This window comes from Macrosteles quadrilineatus, unplaced genomic scaffold (genome assembly GCF_028750875.1).
Source record: "Macrosteles quadrilineatus isolate MER2022 unplaced genomic scaffold, UCM_ALF_1.0 Scaffold_2__2_contigs__length_208266976, whole genome shotgun sequence".
NCBI lineage: Eukaryota > Metazoa > Arthropoda > Insecta > Hemiptera > Cicadellidae > Macrosteles > Macrosteles quadrilineatus.
The window spans coordinates 2,438,938-2,458,438 of record NW_026542595.1 but is presented as its reverse complement, the minus strand read 5'-3'; the positions used below and the strand labels follow the sequence as shown (position 1 = coordinate 2,458,438).

The 19,501-nt window shown below is 35.9% G+C and overlaps 1 protein-coding gene across 1 annotated transcript in view; it reads left to right on the top strand.

The window, feature by feature from the left end:
• The window catches only part of LOC128985647 (uncharacterized), a 133,177-nt gene that overhangs the window by 58,982 nt on the left and 54,694 nt on the right, over positions 1-19,501 (top strand). Inside the window, exons 5-6 of the mRNA XM_054405387.1 lie at positions 473-580; positions 2,206-2,326. Coding sequence (XP_054261362.1) covers positions 473-580; positions 2,206-2,326 — 229 coding nt within the window. The remainder of the gene's footprint in view (positions 1-472; positions 581-2,205; positions 2,327-19,501) is intronic.

Sequence of the window (19,501 nt, the reverse complement as noted above, 5' to 3'; positions counted from 1 at the left end):
TCCGGGGGTAAAAATCCGGGGGGTAAAAATCCGGGCCGTAAATTTTGAGTTGACCTCATGAAGGGGGTAAAAGTCCGGGGATAAAATTCCGGCCCCTACACTCTAGGTTTTTATAATTTGATGTGTTCTGATTAAGTTCACAACCGTGAAAATATACATTTAATTTTGCCTTTAATCCATCGAACTGATGTCCAGAACTCAAAAGTTCGCAGCCGGAAATTTGCCCCATGGTTTGTGACGTCATGTTCGCCCAGGGGGTAAAGTTCCAGGGGGATAAAAATCTGCTACCCAAAACAAAAATCACAATTCTTTCCAAAACAGTAACAAAATGATTCTTACATAATACTTACATCAGATAGTTTAGCTATTATCACCTTATTACACAGATTTATTTGAAGAAATTAATGAACTGTGTTAAATAAAAAAAAGCTTAAAACATACCTTTGAAATCATTAATTTTTTTATGTTTTAGAACAAGCTCAATGTGTGTACCTAAGAGAACAAGTAGAGGGTATAAATTTATCTCTAGCAAGAAAAATCGAGAAAGAAAAGACCATTTTAAAGGATATGAGCGAATATCGTAAGTAAGAAGGAATGTATATCGGAGATTACCATGTAGTCTTTTTGTAACTTTATCTGGGATGAAAAATGTATGTGTATAGTATATGTCACTCATACTCTATTCATATCATATCTGTGTCAGAAGTTTATTTCTTTAAACGACAGTCAAATTTCCAGTTCTGCTTTCAATTCTGTGATGTCTGTTCTGTAAAATGTTTATACAGGGTGTTTATAAAGGGGTGTCACAATCTTCAGCTGCTGATAGTACTAATAAATTCAAACAAAAAAGTTCATATAAACATATATAGGTCAAAAAAATTTTCGTTTAGCAGCTAGCCGCCATTTTGTATTTTTTACAAAACAATTTATATCTCAAGAATTATTCAAGCTATACGGAAACCAATTCCAATACAGATTACGATGTAGTTCTAATGCGGCTAAGGTAAACCCTATTAATGTAACTTGGTTGAATACAATAAACACTCCCTCATCAGGTTTTAATTAGATCGTGTGAACTGGCTTTTATGTGGCTTTATGGGGCGAATATGGATTTCTTTCTAAATTAACTTGAAAACATAAAAAATTTGATATTTTCTGATCTCCATATTAATCAATGACATAAAGAGAGTTGTCAAAATCCCCTTTCTTTAGTTTGCTGATAATGATGTTCTCAGCTAAGTTTTGTCCCAAGTCCAAACATAATATGATGTTAATCCCACCAAGAATAAGTTGATCAATTTTAGCATAAAACAAAATTCTCTGAATACTGAATATTTCCTATATGGCAGCCTTTTCCGGACGTCTAACCAACAACAGAGGCCATGCCATGGTGTTTTGTTGACTTAATTGTCATTTCAGTTATGACCACACATTCACCACGTCTGCACCAAGGCCTCAGGCATGCTCAAAATGATATCCTGCTCTGCAAGACACTGTTTGAGCATTGAGCATGCATGCCTGCTCGATCCAGTGTAGTTCTTTGTGCGCCAACCTAGAGTACTACCTTTGACTATCAATACAACTAGACATAGTCAATGGTACTACGGTGTAGTCTGGTCACCTTACCAACCAGCTCAGCCTCATTAACTAGGCTACCTTCGTTTCGTGTGGGGACACGGGAAGAATGAGCGTGCACCTATACATTAACATAAACATACATTTATGCTAACCGACACCTCGAGACCTCAGTTCCAGCTTCCATCCGGAGTAACTCCGGCCCATTTGGTCGTTAGCAGTTTATAGTGTCAATCGTAGTTCTTAATAACTTCCCGATTACCGTACAGTGTAATACGTCAGGGTGACGTAGAGTACTTAGTGTGACAACAACAATATCAGTGATAAAGATATCACAAGTTCAAGAAATATAATTATGTACCCACATTTGTATAGGTAATGTTTCTTAAACATAAAACTGTAAAAGGTTACGGTAAAGAATAATATAGGTGTTAAAGGATGCAAAATAAGCTCTTAGTTTCTCTATCTCTTCTAGAAACTCAGCTTAAGTATAATGATACATATAATTCATATTAACATAGTCAAATTGAGATCATCTAGGGAATCAGGTTATGTGTTAATAGAGCTGGTCTTCAGGTTTGCTCATACAGAGGTAGGCCTATTCATTTGAATGGTTTCTCAATCTTGCAGGGAATAAGTTTAAAACCTTGGGCAAATTTTTGATCTCAATCAAGGACGGATGCAGAGAGATAAAAGAATTTCAAAAATATTTGCAAGCAGATGCAATATCTAAAACCTTGTGTATGTTAAGGTAAGTGTTGTGCTTTCTATTGTGCTCTCTGGTTGTGCCTTTAGTATTTACTAGCTGTGTGCCCGTTCTACACAAGGGGATATTGTAGTAGCATCTCCCCTTCCTCTTCAGTAACTGGTGAGAACCTCTTGTGCGAAGGAGTGGGGGATTGTGGGAGAGCCCCTCACGCCAATTTAAGAAAATCTTATTTTATAATTTTTTAGTTAGAAAAATTAACTTTATAATTATAAAATAATTTTTAAAAATAAAATTATTTTAACTTAAATTTTTAACTATAAAATTAATTTTAACTTAAATTTTTTTATTATTAAATAACCTTCATAACCTAACCTAACCAACAAACTTGCTGATAATATAAAAGAAGATATAAGTTAAGATAAATACCCCCGCCACAGCAAACCTGCAGACTAAGCTAATTTCAACTTGTCTGATTACATTATTACTAAAATATTTCCATGAATAAGACATATTTATTGCCAATTTAAATAACAGTACCTGGGGACCGAGCTTTGCTCGGAGAAAATCGTTAGTTCACTCTGAAAGCAGTCTTAGTATCGGAGATACATAAATCTGTTCCCAAACTCCACACGGCTCGCCTTTACAACGTCCTACACCATTTCCTACGTCATGGACCTGTTTCCCTCCATTCCCATAGCACTTTAAGATTGTAGATACCTTAATCTAATCGTTATTAACAGTTCCCACACTCCGGACAGCTCGCCTTGACTACTTCCTTCACCACTTCCAACGTAGCGGACCTGTTTTTCTCCCTTCCCATAGCATTTCAGAATTGCAGATACGTTAATCTAATCGTCATAAACAGTTCCCACACTCCATACTAATCGCCTTTACTACTTCCTTCACCACTTCCTACGTCACGGACCTGTTTCCCTCCCTTCCCATAGCATTTTAGGATTGCAGATACCCTAATCTTATCGTCATAAACAGTCCCCACACTCCGGACTGCTCGCATTTACTACTTCCTTCATCACTTCCTACGTCACGGACCTGTTTCCCTCTATTCCCATAGCATTTTATGATTGCCTTTACTACTTCCTTCACTACTGCCTACGTCACGTACCTGTTTCCTTCCCTTCCCATAGCATTTTAGGATTGCAGATACCTTAATGTATTCGTCATAAACAGATCCTAGACTTCGCACTGCTACCCTTGACTACAATGTCTCGAGTAATCTTAAGTATAATCTTTGCTCAATATTAACAAGTGATGTTTTTCCTTTTGTACTGTATTTGTAATTTGCTAGTATACTGTGGGTAGTTGGTTTATTATGAACACGTGCTACAATGCTACAACTTCAAGTCTTTTGTTTACCTTTTCCTTGTTATTTAATTCAACCAACATGGTTACTTAGCAACCCATAAGACTAATGTTAAAAAAATGTGACTTTCAGTTTCGTTTTTCTACGTAATTAGATTTTTGTTGGCAGTTCTAACTGCATGAAACTTGTTTTTAGGCCAAAAATAAACTATTTACAAGATTTGAAGAAAATCGTCGGAGCCGTTTTCGAGATCTTTCTGCAAGCAAGCAAGCAAGCAAGCAAGCATACATACAAGCAAACATTGCTCGTATTAGAGTATAGGATTAGATTTAACGAGTGCTTAGGTTTGCTGCTACGGGGAAGGTAAAAAGTGTTTTTTGACCATACGTCAATAATATAGGATGAAATAAATAAATTTGCCAAATTTTATCAACATATATCCATAAACATGTAAACTACAACAGTTTTAATTTTCTCCATAAGAATAACATGGGAATTTAAAATTACACTATTTTTAAATTTTCTCCGTGACCGTTAGGCATACAACAGCGCTTCAATATACTAAATTATTTCTTTTTTTAAGCTCTACAAAACGGTTTAAAAAGAAATTGCCAAACTTTTTGTTTTTAGGGTAAAAAATGGGAAAAACCCATTTTTGCTGGTTCGCGAACTCGTTCGAATAAACGTAGGTTTACACGTTTGTACCAAATTTCATCAAGATCGGATCATTTTTGCTCGAGTTATCGCGCTAACGGACACATATATATATATAAATAAATATATATACATATATATGAATTTGAACGGATGGTGTTTTTGGCCTCTAGGGACCTCAAAATGAAAAATTATATCGGTCCCGGGTCCAGGTCTTACCATGAGTACTACGGTAATAGCTTATTCCCTATATGGGAAATTCGCTAAAATCGAATGAAGGTATACTTATAATTTTCAACTATTGTATAAAATAAATTTTAATTTTTTTTATTAAAAAATTTAACTGTCATAACCTAACCAAACTAACCAAACTTGCTGATAATATAAAAATTAAAATCGAATGAAGCTTTACAAATTAAAAAAAAAAGTTCTTAAAAAATAAAGTTAAAAGTAAAAAAATAAGCATAATCTTGGACAAAAAGTTTGTGTCGCTGGTGAGTTTCGAACCGGAGGCCCTTCGATTACCAGTCTGAGACGCTATCAACTACGCCACGAACACCGATGGAACCTAAGTGTCTCGTTACGGTAATGGTGTTCCCTCAAGAGTAGAGTGACGTCACACCACCCACTCCTTCGCACAAGAGGTTCTCGCCAGTTACTGATGAGGATCGGGAGATGCTATAGGGATATTGTGGTCAGTTGAAACCTTCTATATTCAGAACAGCAGTTGGTTTGCATATTTCCAGATATGCTGGCAAAACTATTATAGGACATATAAACCTTCGCAAATACAATATCTGACAGTTTATAGCAAAAACAAATGCTTGGCAATGAATAATGTCACCCGAATCGTGTTGGTCTATATGTTATATCCAATGATTAAACTAAAAACATTCTTTATAGATCAAAGAGGCACTGCCCTAAGGTAGGCCTATATGTGAAAGTTACCCTCCACACTGATTAAAGTAGTTAAAATACTACCTCAACTTCACCATTGAACACTTTATTCTCAACAAAGGTCATCATTAAACAAAGGTAAAATTAAACAAAGGTGCTCTTGTCTTTTCTGTGTAACACTGAGAAATAGCGTTACCAACAAGCATACACAAAAAAACTCAGCATTTAATTAGGGAATTTGCTACGATTTAACCATAGCAAAGTACATATGAAATAAGTATTTGAAATCTTTGTTAGTTTCATCACATTTAATCATAACAATTAATTGATATTTTTTGCTTAATCCGAACATGACCCGAAATTGTGTTGAAATAACGGCATTTCTATATGAAATGAAGTACTAAAAGACGATTTAGATTTGTAATTTACAATACACAGGCCACAAACTATTAAATACATAAACAACGTAAAGTGTAAACAATTCATGATTGTTACTCAACTCATGTCAACAAATGTTACCCAAATGCGTTATCGTTTTCTTAGCATAAACTAACATTTTGGAATCCATACAGAATACGCAAAACTTATACAGTAAGACATCAATTAAATTTAATACAACTGTAATAAATAAGGTGCAGCACCAACGATAGAAAATTTGTAAATAGTGATGTGTTGGTACGTAAAAATGATTCTTGCTGCTACCACCGGTTCTAAGGAAAAGAAATAGTACCAAAAACCCACGTTTACAGTAAGAATTTTAGTACATGAGTAAAAATTTAAAAACGTACGTTTTCAGGAAAAGCACTTTTAAAATTTTATCTTTGATGGAAAAACACAAAATTTTGTCACGACCATCACGGACGTAAAACTAAATAATAAAAATACTTAATATTATTTTTATAGCTATGTTTTGCTATAAATTAATTTACTTGTATGGCCTTTATACAATAAACAGCTCACTAAGCTTTTGGTATATTTGGTCTTTCTAGAAAAAAATGAAAAAAAGCCAAAAAAATCTTTTAAGTTTGTATAACTCCGAAAAAACTTACCTGAGACCCAAAAAATCGTTATGTTTTTATAGAGGAGTGCTTCTTTTGTGTATAAAACATTGAAATATGATGATAATTTAATTTTTGAAATTTCTATGATAGAAATCATCAACGTGATGGCCAGGGACAAGCGGTACGGTCGTGAATTATCTGGAATATTCTAAATCTTTCTAAACAATCCTTCAATTATACTGTTAGTTATAATAAAAATATGTGTTTCAATTGAATTAAACTGTTCAATTTACAATGATATTTAAGTTATTGTCACGACCAAACACAGTATAATCCATAACGCTGGATTGGTCGTGAAAAAACCTGCGATGGTCATGACATTACGTGTTATTTGACTCTGTTCTGGCGGTAGCCCTGCACCTCATGTTCGAGGATACAAAGTGGACTTCTAGGTTAATGTAGCAATTGAAATATCATATCAACAAAAATTAACACCACGTCTACTTCATCAAATGACTACGTACGGTCATGGACACTCCAAAATTACAAAAAACACAAACTTACCTTTATTAATCATGTAACTACTTCTTTCAACACAAAACGACCGACACAACAAACTTGACGTACACCCCGAACTAGTCTCTAAAACGAACTGACGCAATCGACGCCAGGCTTACCAATGTCGTGCTCCAAAGTTGAAAATTTTTCCCAAATGGTCTTGACGCCAAATCGAGGGACAGACTTATTTTGTCATGGTAGTCAGTTTGCAATGACATTAAAATTATAATATGCTCCTTTTTTGTAAGTTTAATAACTGATGACATAAAAATATGGCTTTATATATTTCGGCATGAATAGTCTAAAAACAGCGTGAAAGTTGGGAAATGTACCCTAGGGGTCATGGTCGTGAATTTCGAGACTTTAAAAATACGTAAAAAATACCTAGAACCAATTTAAAACCAAATAAATGTGTGTAACCTGTTGCCCCTGTCCCAAAAAATATTAAAATACATAATAATAAACTACAAATCCAGTATCTACGAAGTAAAGGCCAGGCACATGAAAACGTACGTTTTTAAATTTTCACTCACATCCGACCAATTAGATGCGTTAATCAAGTCCCGAGGTTATTGATCTCCCTTTGTTTTGGATTTTCTCACATAAAGATAACGGAAATCAAAGTTATTTCCCATTAATTCCATTATTTGTAAACAACTTTTAATGTAAACATATTGATGACAGTTTGAAAAAACAACCTTATCCAAACAACGGTTTGTGATTTAATAATTGACGTATTCTCTAAACAATGATTGGTTTATCTAGTAAACATCAGGAGGAAATGTGAAAAAATTACACAAGGATGGGTTTTTGGTTGTTTTTAATTTTATTTCCTAACTTATCACTTTACTTAACACTAATAACTCCTACCTAACCTTAACTTAACGCATAAAGGACAAACAAACAGACAAGAGCATGCATTGGATTATACAGGGTGTATATAAAGTCCCGCACGGGCTTAATATTTTCTAAACGACAACAGATAAATCGATAAGATTTAGTACATCAACACCACACCTAAAAATCTACTTTTTCAAGGAACTATCAATTTTCTGTCATATCATGGGGGCAAGGAGTCAGAAGGAAATCTTAAATAGAAGCATAGGTTGGCATGTGCATCAAATTAAAGGTCTTTACTAGCAGAATATAATGCCACAAATTTGAACTCAAATGGACAACCGAGCCAATAATGACAGTTGTTCAAAGATTAATTTAATTTGCTGATGTGTCTTTTCTAACATACTGTATGTTAAAAAAAATACCATATGTTATGTTTAATAAGTTAACTTTGATTTTGTTTACAATCATTGTTATTTAGGATTCATTTCAGAATACACCTATTTTATTTTACACATCTTTTATTTAATATGTAACAGTTTGGTGACGAGGAAAACCAGTTTTTTAGTTTTTTTTTTACATTCTATTTATTACAATTCATTTTTTAATATGAGTGACCTAAGTAACACTGAAAGTTTTACTGATTTAAAGAAGATTAGAGTAGTAGTGAAGGGCCAGTTGTCTAAGGCTGAAAGATGGCTAGCAAACCTACAAAACATGTCAAAAGAAGTAATCAAAACCAGGATAACAACAATTGAAGAGTATTGGGAAAGATTTAATTCTGTACAACAATTAATAGAAGAGAAAACTGAAGAAGTTGAAATTGAGAAAGAAATAGATTACAGAGTAGAAATGGAGGACAAATATTACAAGGTAATGGATGAGTTACAAAAACGTATGGAACAGCTTGCAGAACTACAAGTGAACATTCAAAATATTGTGCCTAGTACATCAAATTTGTCTTCTCCACAACGTCGATCCACTACTTCCTCAATGATTTTCACACCATATCAGGAAAATTAATCATTCAAGAACTTCATTCGTCGATTTGAGATATATCTATATCTACATAGCCAAGGAATGGAACCAAAAGGATCAAGTGTATACAATAGGGTGGAGCGAAAAACCAAATTTTTTTTTTTTTATTCGCTATACTGCGGAAAAGTTGTGTCTAAGGTATATAAACAACGTGTAAAAATATGAAAACGAAAAAAAAATTTTTACCGACCGCGCAATGACCTTGCATTGACCGTTTTATGTTTGAGTTAATTATAATGCCATACCATTAACTAGTAAGTATATAGGGCCTACTATAAAAATGTTAATTATAATATATTAGGGTGATATTTGAAGGTTTTATAATAATAAATAGTATCAACACATTGACATAAAACACATGAATTATTTATGTATTACGTTGAAAATGAGAAATGATTTACATATCAAGAAATTACAATAAAATCTTATTTAGATTGTTTTTTTTTTACTCCTTGGTGCCAACAAACTCAGACTTAGTGTTGAAAGTCGGCATCTGAGATCTCGAGAGAATGGTTGCTCTGATGAACCCGTCACGACTTTCCTCGCCACACACCTTCTGTGAAGCTTCTGTGACAAGTTTCACACATCTCTCCACGGCCTAGAATAAACAGTAAACACACTTACTGTAAAATGGTGTTACTGTAAATGGTTTACTTGGTAGTAACTAATATTTGGTCAAATATACCAAGTAACAATAAAATTAGCACACTTTGAACGTAGATAATTATTTATTTTAAATAAAATACTCATGATTTAGTATTGTATTAGATGAGTTCTTACCTGTGTGTGGCACGGGAAGACATCAAATTTCCAATCAGGCTTTTCTCTAGTTTTGATTAGTTCTGACAGAGTTTCATCAGTGATGTCTCGTAGTAGAGGAGGGGATGTCACCTTGCAGGAGCTCCATTGTATTATCTCCGAATAGTCATTGGCCTCGAAGTTCAACTTTGGTGTTATAAAGTTTCTGACTGACTTCCCTTTTTGGTGATTTTGTCTTGCCTTAAGAATGCGCCGTAGTCCAAGTTCTCTAATGTGTTCTCTTTCGTCAAGTGCCATTGTAAGTAAAACATTTTCCGGATGAGCGAAAAAGGCATTCCGCTCAATAACAGGATCAATGACAGCTAGTAGAGGTGTACTTAAATAGCGAGTGGTTTTGATACACTCAAAAACGTGTTTTGGCCCTTCTGTCAAACCTTTTGATTTTTTAATTTTAAACCAAAGAGGCATGTATGACCTCAATATGAAAGTGACAAGCTCTTTAAGTTCTTCTGTTGGTGAAGGGGTGCTGATATACAGTCTTAGCACACGGTTGGCTGTCGTTAAACACCTTGAGTGTGAAAGTGGCCCAGGGTTTCTAACTGATAAGTCATTTGGACAAACTCCCGTGCCAATTGCCTTTGAAATATCATAAAGATATTGTTGATCTTTACTAAGTTTAGTACGGTCAATCTCAGGAACATTGTTTTCAATTTTTTCAAAAGAAACTGTAGGAAGATTTTCACAGCCAGCCAGTTTCTGGCCAATCAACCCACTGAAAGAGGTTGGTCCCGATGTTACGCCATCCAACTTTTGAAATAAGTGTCTTAGAGGAAGCTCGTTAAAGTGGAGGAGATAAACACTCCACTGCAGTGGTCTATTGACAGTCAACTCCAACTGGCGAATTACACCACTCTTCCACCCACTGTTTACTACGGTCCCATCACAACCAATTACCTCTATTGCCTGCAAGGAAATGTTGTTTAGTGCAAGAAATGACAAAATGCTTGACGCAATATCCTTGGATGAGCCACTAGAAGGTGAGACGTGACCAACATATTTTGAACCTGGCTCTTGTACAATAACATAATGTTCTTCTTTTTTTGACTTGCGAAACCTCTTTCCATGAATATTTTCTACGTATAGTGTATTGTCCTTTCTACCATCAAAGTACAAACCAATGACTTTATCTGATTTTTCAGTTTGTAATTTAAATCTTTGTTGCTTCTTCTCTCGTCTTATTTTACTTCTATCTATGGTGAAATGGGCATCAGATGTTGTAATCAAACCTACATCTCGTAGTACACTAGAAGCCACAGCTGCAGTAGCTCTATCGGACAACCCAAACCTATCACTGACTAAAGCTGTAGATTTTAAGTTAATTCTCATCTGCCATTGTTTTGGTTGGGTTTTAATTAGATGGGGTTTATCAGACTCAGAGTTTTGGAAATCCTCACATTCGTCGTCGCTTGTGGGTGTGGAAGATGGATCAATATGTGAGCTAGTAGATGTGGATGGTAAAGGTACAGTTTGATCTGTTTGAGATGATCTTTTTCTTTTAAGCCGATTGGTTATTCTTTTGGTTTCTTTGGAATCTAATCCCCCAATTCTTCCTAATCCGTGATTTCTCTGGAGGAACATGAATCTTAACTCTAAGAGGGGTATTTTGTTTGGTTTTGCACAACTACAATTAATAGACAAAGTACATGTACACAGTTCTGGTGTCTTAGAACAAGTGCATTCCAAGGAGATCGTGCACTTGCAAGCAGCAACGTCAAATAGTAATTTAGCCTTCATTTTGAACTCATGAATTTTCCTTTTGTAAGATTCTTTATTTACGTCACGAACATAGGATTTTTTTAAACGGATATACTTATCATAGAATGCTTTGATGAGTTGAACTATTCTGTATTCTGTGACTGAAGGAATAGATGCTTTATTGTATATAGATTTAATTTTACTGGCCACAGTTTGAGATACATTAGAAAAACTTACTTTAGTGTTATTGCACTCTGTATACAGATTAAAACGTTCCTGTTGGCAGCATCTAATGACATCTTCATAACTAGGAAGCTTATTAAATTGAAGATCTTTGGGAGTTCCAAATATTGGACACTCAAATGCAAGCCTTTTAGATAAAGACATGACACTAGTGTTTACACAATACACAAATGTTTCATCGGAAGTACGACTCAACTACGCACAAATAGTAACACAAACACAGACGATCAAACACTTGCACGAATCAGTGTTGTTGAGACGGCAGTCTGGAGAGAACTGAACCATAACGGTGTGTGCCACTGACAGTCTGACGCTACCGGCGCTAGACTGCCAAACCAGTCTGGCGCCAGCTTTGTACCAGGATTCGCGTCAGTACACAATACACCTAGCGCGATCGGAAATCCTTTAAATATCACCCTAATATTTTTGGGTTAACCTTTTTACAGTATATACTTACTAGTTAAGACTATAGCGTTTTAATTAACTCATAAAGCTTAGCAAAAATAACCAAATTTGTAAATTTTCGTAAAAATACCAAAGTTTAAGACTGCTGCGCGATCGAAAATCTTTAAAATATGATCCTAATATTTTTTTACACTTTCATTGTATGATATACTTGTAAGAAATAACTATAGTGTACAAATAAAATATAAAAGTAAAGTCTAAAAAAAATTACGAAAAATTATGATTTTCTTCAAAATTACCAAACTTCAAGGTCATTGCGCGATCGGTAAAAATTTTTTTTTCGTTTTCATATTTTTACACGTTGTTTATATACCTTAGACACAACTTTTCCGCGGTATAGCGAATAAAAAAAAAAAAAAGTTGGTTTTTCGCTCCACCCTAGTATACAATGCTACATGCCTTAACGCCACATTTACATCAGAAGCTGTATGATTTGTGCGCTCCTGAAAGTCCTTTGGATAAAACATATGCTGAATTAGTAAGTCTTTTGGCTGATTATGTTGACCCTAAACCTAGTACTTGGGCCTTACAACACAAATTTATGACAAGAACACAAGAATCTGAAGAAACCGTAAAAATATATTCCGTTGAGCTTCAAAAGTTATCTTCAGACTGTGACTTCAACTGTAATAATTGTGGGAAATCAATTGCAAACACATTACTACGCATGCAGTTTATAAGAGGTATTAGCAATTCAGACATAAGAACAAAATTATTACAAGAAAGATCTGCTTCATCGTTTCAAGATGTAGTGAAACTTGCCACCCCATTTTCCCATCATGGAATTGTCAAATAACAAAAGCCACATAGTAGAAGAAAACATTCATTCAAATGAGAAAATCAACAAGATAGCAGGTAGGCCTATAGAAACAAAACCACCCCATTTTTCTCCTACTTGGAACAAAAAGTTTAAGTCTCCATTTGAACGCCTCAAAGGTAAATGCTATCGTTGTGGATCACCTAGACACAGGGCACATCAGTGTAAATTTATCGGAGAAATATGTAGGTAAGAAATGCAACAAACAAGGGCATATTGCTAGCGTATGTTTAGGCACAAAACAAACAGAAATTTATTGTACCGAAACTGACAATACTATAGACTATTATAAGGAAGAGAAACAAGAGGTTTTCAAGATACACAACCAGAGTGCCGGTAATGACAAGTTTATAGTCGAGATAGGTACTTATTGAAGGAAAACCTGTGTGGATGGAGTTAGATACTGGAGCAGCAATAAGTATTCTACCATACTCTACCTTCAAAAGTCTCAGCATAAATAAAAAGATTTTCCACACAAACATAGAACTAAGGACATACTCAAGTGAAATAATCAAACCCAGGGGTGTCATCTTTGTAGAATGCACTTACAATGATCAGGTGTTTGTTGGTAGACTCTACATAGTGAATCAAAATTTCGATGCAATTTTTGGAAGAGAATGGATTAGAGAGGTCAAACTGGATTGGGCAGAACTTAAAGAGTTAGTAGCAATACTACATCTACTGCACTCGAAGAACTTTTGGATGAATTCAAAGAATTGTTTGAACCAAGGAGTACGACTCATACCTCACAAAAAAGCACACTTACAGCTTGTTGAAGGGGCAAGACCTATTTTTGTGAAAGCTCGTCCAGTCCCATATGCACTAACTAAAAAAGTAGAACTCGAGTTGAATCGTCCGGAAGAAGCTGGAATCATTTCCAAAATGGACAAGTCCGATTGGGGTACTCCAATTGTACCTGTAGTAAAGCCTAATGGTAACATACGAATATGCGCTGATTACAAGGTTACAGTAAATAAACAAATCAAAGAAGATCATCATCCAATACCTCGGATCGAAGACATTTTTGCTCAAATGAATGGAGAGCAGTTGTTCTGTACTTTGGATTTAAGTAACGCCTATCTCCACTTGGAAATGGATGCTGAGAGTGCAGAAATTCAAACTTTGAGCACTCATAAAGGACAATACACAGTTAACTGACTGATGTTTGGTGTAAAAGTTGCTCCAGGGGTTTGGCAAAAGGTGATGGACGGAATCCTTCAAGACCTTCAAGGTGTTCAGTGCTTCTTCGGTGATATAATAATTCAAGGAACATCATCAAAAGAACTACTAGAAAGACTAAAGCAAGTGTTTGAGCGTTTAAGGAGTCAAAATTTGAAGTTGAACCGTGACAAGTGCAAATTTTTTCAAAAGAAAATTGAATACTTAGGACATATTATTGACGCCACTGGAATCCACAAAAGTAAGGATAAAATCACAGCAATTACAAATGCACGAAGGCCTCAAAACATACAAGAACTCCGATCGTTCCTAGGGCTTGTTAATTACTACAACCGGTTTGTAAAGAATTTGTCCACTGTTTTAAATCCTTGACATATACTTCTAAAAAAAGGGCAGTCATTCATATGGGACAGTAAGTGTGAAGAAGGTTTCCAAAACATCCTGAAAAGAATAACAAGTGACACAGTTCTTTGTCACTTTAACCCAGACCTGCCATTGATCCTTGCAACTGACGCTTCACTAGTGGGACTTGGAGCAGTGATATCACATCGTTTCCCAGATGGAAGTGAAAAGCCTATAGCTTTTGCTTCAAGATCATTGACCAATGCTGAAAAACATTACAGCCAAATCGATAAAGAAGCCACAGGTATATACTGGGGGTTGAAGATTTTTTTTTCTTATTGCTACGGACGTCATTTTACACTCATCACAGACCATAAACCATTAGTGTCAATCTTCAATCCCAACAAGAGCCTACCGTCAATGTCAGCTACGCGACTATTCAACTACTCCCATTTTTTATCAGTGGATTTAACTACACAATTGAATTCAAGAGAACTGGTGACCATGGCAATGCAGATTTCCTCTCAAGATTTCCTGTGGAAGATTCAAAATTTACAAGTATTGACCAGTTTGGACATTTTCAAACAAACCAATTGAACACCAAAACTATCAATCCCAAAGAACTGGCCGAAGAAACTAAGAAGGACGCATATCTAAAACAAATTGAGGAGGCTCTTGAGGAGGGTCAATCATTAGAGCCATTGGGATTTCACGATAATGAAGTTACATTACATGAAGAATGCCTCTTCAAATGGAGAAAGTAATCATCCCAAATTCTCTCAAGAAAAGACTTCTCATAGAACTACACTACGGCCACATTGGTATAGTAAAAACCAAAGCTTTGGCAAGAAGTTACTGCTTTTGGAGAGGAATGGATAAAGACATTGAAAACATGATTGCTATTTGCAAGCCTTGTCGGGAGAAACAAAATTCTCCAACGAAAGAGATCAATCATCAATCTTCTGCTTCAAGATGGCCGCTTGAGTTGTTGACTGATTGGATTGTCTACTTAACTTCTACCATAGTCATACTTCATTTGCTTAATTACAACCTGGATATATTATTTATTGATCTCCCGAGGTCCATGAGTCTGTTGATGTTATAATTGTCTCACTGTGACTAATATTTTATCTGGCAACCATAAATTTGGGATTGGCCCTAGCTCTAAAAATAATAACCTTTGTGAAGAAAACAAGCTTTAACAATCAGACCATTCCATAGTTCCTCCATTATACCTGCCGCCACTTCCAGTTCCAACTTAACATCGTCTGTCGTCTGTTATTAACATCTGGACTGGACTGGAGTGACAATTCAGAGAGTGAATCCTTGTCCGTCAAATTCCACAGCCTTCTTGATCAGATTGATGGTTACTTGCCCATTTTACACTACTATATAAAAGTCTTCTTGTACCACAAAGAATATTACTCATAGCACTCCCACCCAGTGGTGAATTGAGTAGCTGCTGGTTGTGAGGCTATATTGATATGGCTCCTAATATACATTCCTGTATTATATGCATGAAAATAGTGCTAGATGATGAAAAGGCCATTCGATGTGACGGTCCTTGTGACCGCTGGTTCCATATTGATTGCATCAAAATGTCCGCGGCGGAATATGCGAAGTTCGGAGGAAGCAAGAAATTGACATGGAAATGTAATCGGGTCGATTGTTTGAAAGATAACAGCTCTCCAATTGATAAACTAATTGCTCAGGTTGCGGATCTTGCAGGGAAGATGGACAACTTGATCTCGAAGGTTGACTGCTTAAAGATGGAAGATATTGCTCCTATAAAGGAAGACATTAAATCCCTAAATGCTAAAGTTTGTTCCCTTGAACCTAGACTTGAGAACAGCGAAACGAAAATTGCTGCTTTGGAAAAAAATGTAAAAGCCTTAAATGAAACTTCTGAGGGTTTGGATCCCGAAACTATATTTGGGGAATTAAATGAGCGGTCCGTGCGTGCTGCAAACGCCATAGTTCATAATCTTAAGGAGTCTACCAGTTCCAACATTAAAAATAGGCAAGATCATGATAAGGACCATATATCGAAAATGATTCTGGCCAAAAATTTGAATATTCAGTGTGAAAATGTAAGATCTTACAGATTAGGGAAACCAAGTCATGGTAGGGCACGCCCCTTGAAGATTATATTCCAGTCACCAACTGATGCCAGAATGTTCACTAGCAAATTTTCTCTGGATTTGGTCTCTGCAGTAAGCAACGACTATTCCGATCTTTCAGTAAGCCGAGATCGTACTACTAAAGAACGTCAGTATCTACAAAAAATCAGAATTGAGCTAGATGCTAGAAAGAAGGGAGGTGAAGAGTCCTTGACGATCAAATACGTCCATGGGATCCCTACTGTTGTGGATTTATAAGTTTTGTTCTAATTTAAGTAGATATATAAATGTGGAAGCGTGAAAGAAGTTTTATTTCTTGCCACTCCTTGCATTTGTCCTCGGTTAGGGGCACGTCCCAGTCCAAATTTTCTTCCCACAAACTTTGAATAAAATGCTTTGCTTTTAATGTTACTGGGATAAATAGACTAGAAGGGTCAAATATTGAGGATACGAGTTTCAAAACAGTCTTCTTTGTACAAATATCTTCTATACAGTTAATTGGTTTTATCTTTATGCTTAAAGTGTCCTCTGTAGTATCCCACTTTACACCCAAGACATTTACATTTGATTCATTTTCTTTTGTGAGCTTACCATGAGATATGTTCTCTTTGAGTGTGTGAGAGTTGGAGCACCATCCTTGGTTTGTACGACTTTGTAGCTGATTTGTTTTCACAAGCAAACATGAACCTCCAAGGATGGTGCTCCAACTCTCAGGCGCTCAAAGAGAACATACCTCATGGTAAGCTCACAAAAGAAGATGGATCAAATGTAAATGTCTTGGGTGTAAAGTGGGATACTACAGAGGACACTTTAAGCATAAAACCAATTAACTGTATAGAAGATATTTGTACAAAGAGGACTGTTTTGAAACTCGTATCCTCAATATTTGACCCTTCTAGTCTATTTATCCCAGTAACATTGAAAGCGAAGCTTTTTATTCAAAGTTTGTGGGAAGAAAATTTGGACTGGGGCGTGTAAAATCTAAACTTGTATTTTCCAAAAGCCATTTAACTCCTAAAACTAAGAAAAACATCTCTGTGCCTCGTCTGGAACTACTTGGGGTTTTAATAGGTTCGCGTGCCTTGAACTTTGTGGAGAAGAATTTAGAACAGCCAGTTTCAAGAAAGTTTCTTTGGACCGACTCCCTGTGTGTCTTACATTTGATTAACACAACTAAGATTCAACCTTCAGTAGAACATTGAGAGGTAACTTACTAGTAATAAGTGTGAGGAAGTAGTTTGAATTTGTATCCTCCCCTAAGGCTTGTAGGCATCTCATATGTTTTTCAATTATGTCGAAGGTACGACGCAAGAATTTTGTGTCATTAGACTTAACAGGAGGAATTTCTATTAGCGACTTGTAGTGTGAGTTTACAATTATTGGTTTGTTAGCAAACCTACTCTTCAGTTAAGACATTGCTGTATCATAGTTTAATGATGTTAGTGGGAGTCCGGATATACAACGTTTAGCTTCCCCCTAAAGTAATGAATTCAAATAGTTAAATTTGTCAATCAAGGTAAGTGAATCATTGCTATGAATGGAGGAGGAAAAGGAATCCCAAAACTCCTGCCATTTGAGGATGTCGCCATCAAAGGTTGGGATGACAAGTTTAGGTAGTTTGACCAAACAACGTTTAGGTTCTGACACTAAAGTTTGATCATGGGAGTTACATTGTTTGTCTGCATAATGAGGTGTGAAGGAATCTATTCTTACCTGTAGTTTTGCAACTACTTCTTCGCAATTCAGAACAAGTTTAAATGGATCTCCCACTGACGTACTTGCCCCTCCATTTGTTGAGTCATCGATTTCGATCTGATCAAGTTGTTCAAGGAAGTCTTCCAGACGCCTACGATATCCGTCTAAAGTCGTCAGTGTCCCTAGCAGGTCAGGTTTGGATGAGTCCTCACCTTGCAGAAGTGAATTGGCCTTGGTAATTGTAGTGCCCAATCTCTTGCTCAAGGTATCAAATTTCCTTCAGTAGTCTTGAGGTAATTTTTCCAGCTCTGCTACCAAATGTCGCGGATTTATAAGTTTTGTTCTAATTTAAGTAGATATATAAATGTGGAAGCGTGAAAGAAGTTTTATTTTTGACAATTAAAGTATTTCAGTTTTAGATAACATTATCTTTTTGCTATTAGTTCAACTAGTACAACTCACATTGTTTTCTTTTTATATTCACAACATCTGGTATTAATTATATATGTTACAAACAGTCTTTTGGGAAATTTTATGGCTTTGCCACACCTACTATTATCAGCGTTCCAGCTAAAAGCAGTGACGTCCCTGTGTCCATGTGACCTTATGTAGACCAGACTCCTAAATTGCATTGTTATTATCAGAATGTCAATGGGCTTAGAAGTAAACTGAACGTATTTAAGGTCTCTGTTGCCGCCAGTAATTTTGATGTAATAATTCTTGTAGAGACAAACTTGATTCCTGATATAGATGATGCTGAACTTGGCCTATCAAACTACCTGATATATTGATGTGATCGTTCTGTGGAGTCTTCAAGTAAGAAAAGTGGGGGAGGTGTTATTGTGGCTGTCAGTAAGAGATTGGTTTCTCTGGAGGTTGTGCAGCCAGTTAGCTCAGTTGAATGTGTCTTCACGCGGATCAAGTTAAGAAATTGTACATTGATCCTCTGTGCTGTCTGTCTTCCACCCAACAAGCCTCAAGACCAGTATATCGAATTTAGCTCTCTTTGTGAAGAAATTATATTCTCCCTCAACTCACCTGGACCAGTTTTTATAGTTGGGGATTTTAATCTGCCAAATAGAGATTGGTCTTGCTTCACCGAAACGTCACACGATTCATCTTCTCGTTCTGTTTTGAATCTTATTAATCTCTTCCAGTTGCAACAGTGTAATACGATTTTGAACGAGCGAGGTGTTTTGCTTGACCTGGTGTTTTCCTCTCTCAACGAGGTATCTGTCGATTTGGCCCTGGACCCATTGGTACCATCTGAATCTCATAACCTTGCATTGGACATCGAAGTAACATGCTCTGGTCTTTGCAAAGTAAATAGTGAAGTTTACAAGTACGACTTCATCAATTGTAATAAAGAAGCAATTTTTGATGACTAACAGTCCTGGCAGTTTCCCTCCCTATGTAGTCCTGATAATATTGAATCGTATTTCTCGGACTTTTGTACCAATTTTAATACCCTAATCAAGTCTCATACACCAATTAAATGCATTAGAAGATCTTCCTTCCCATGTTGGTTCACTCATG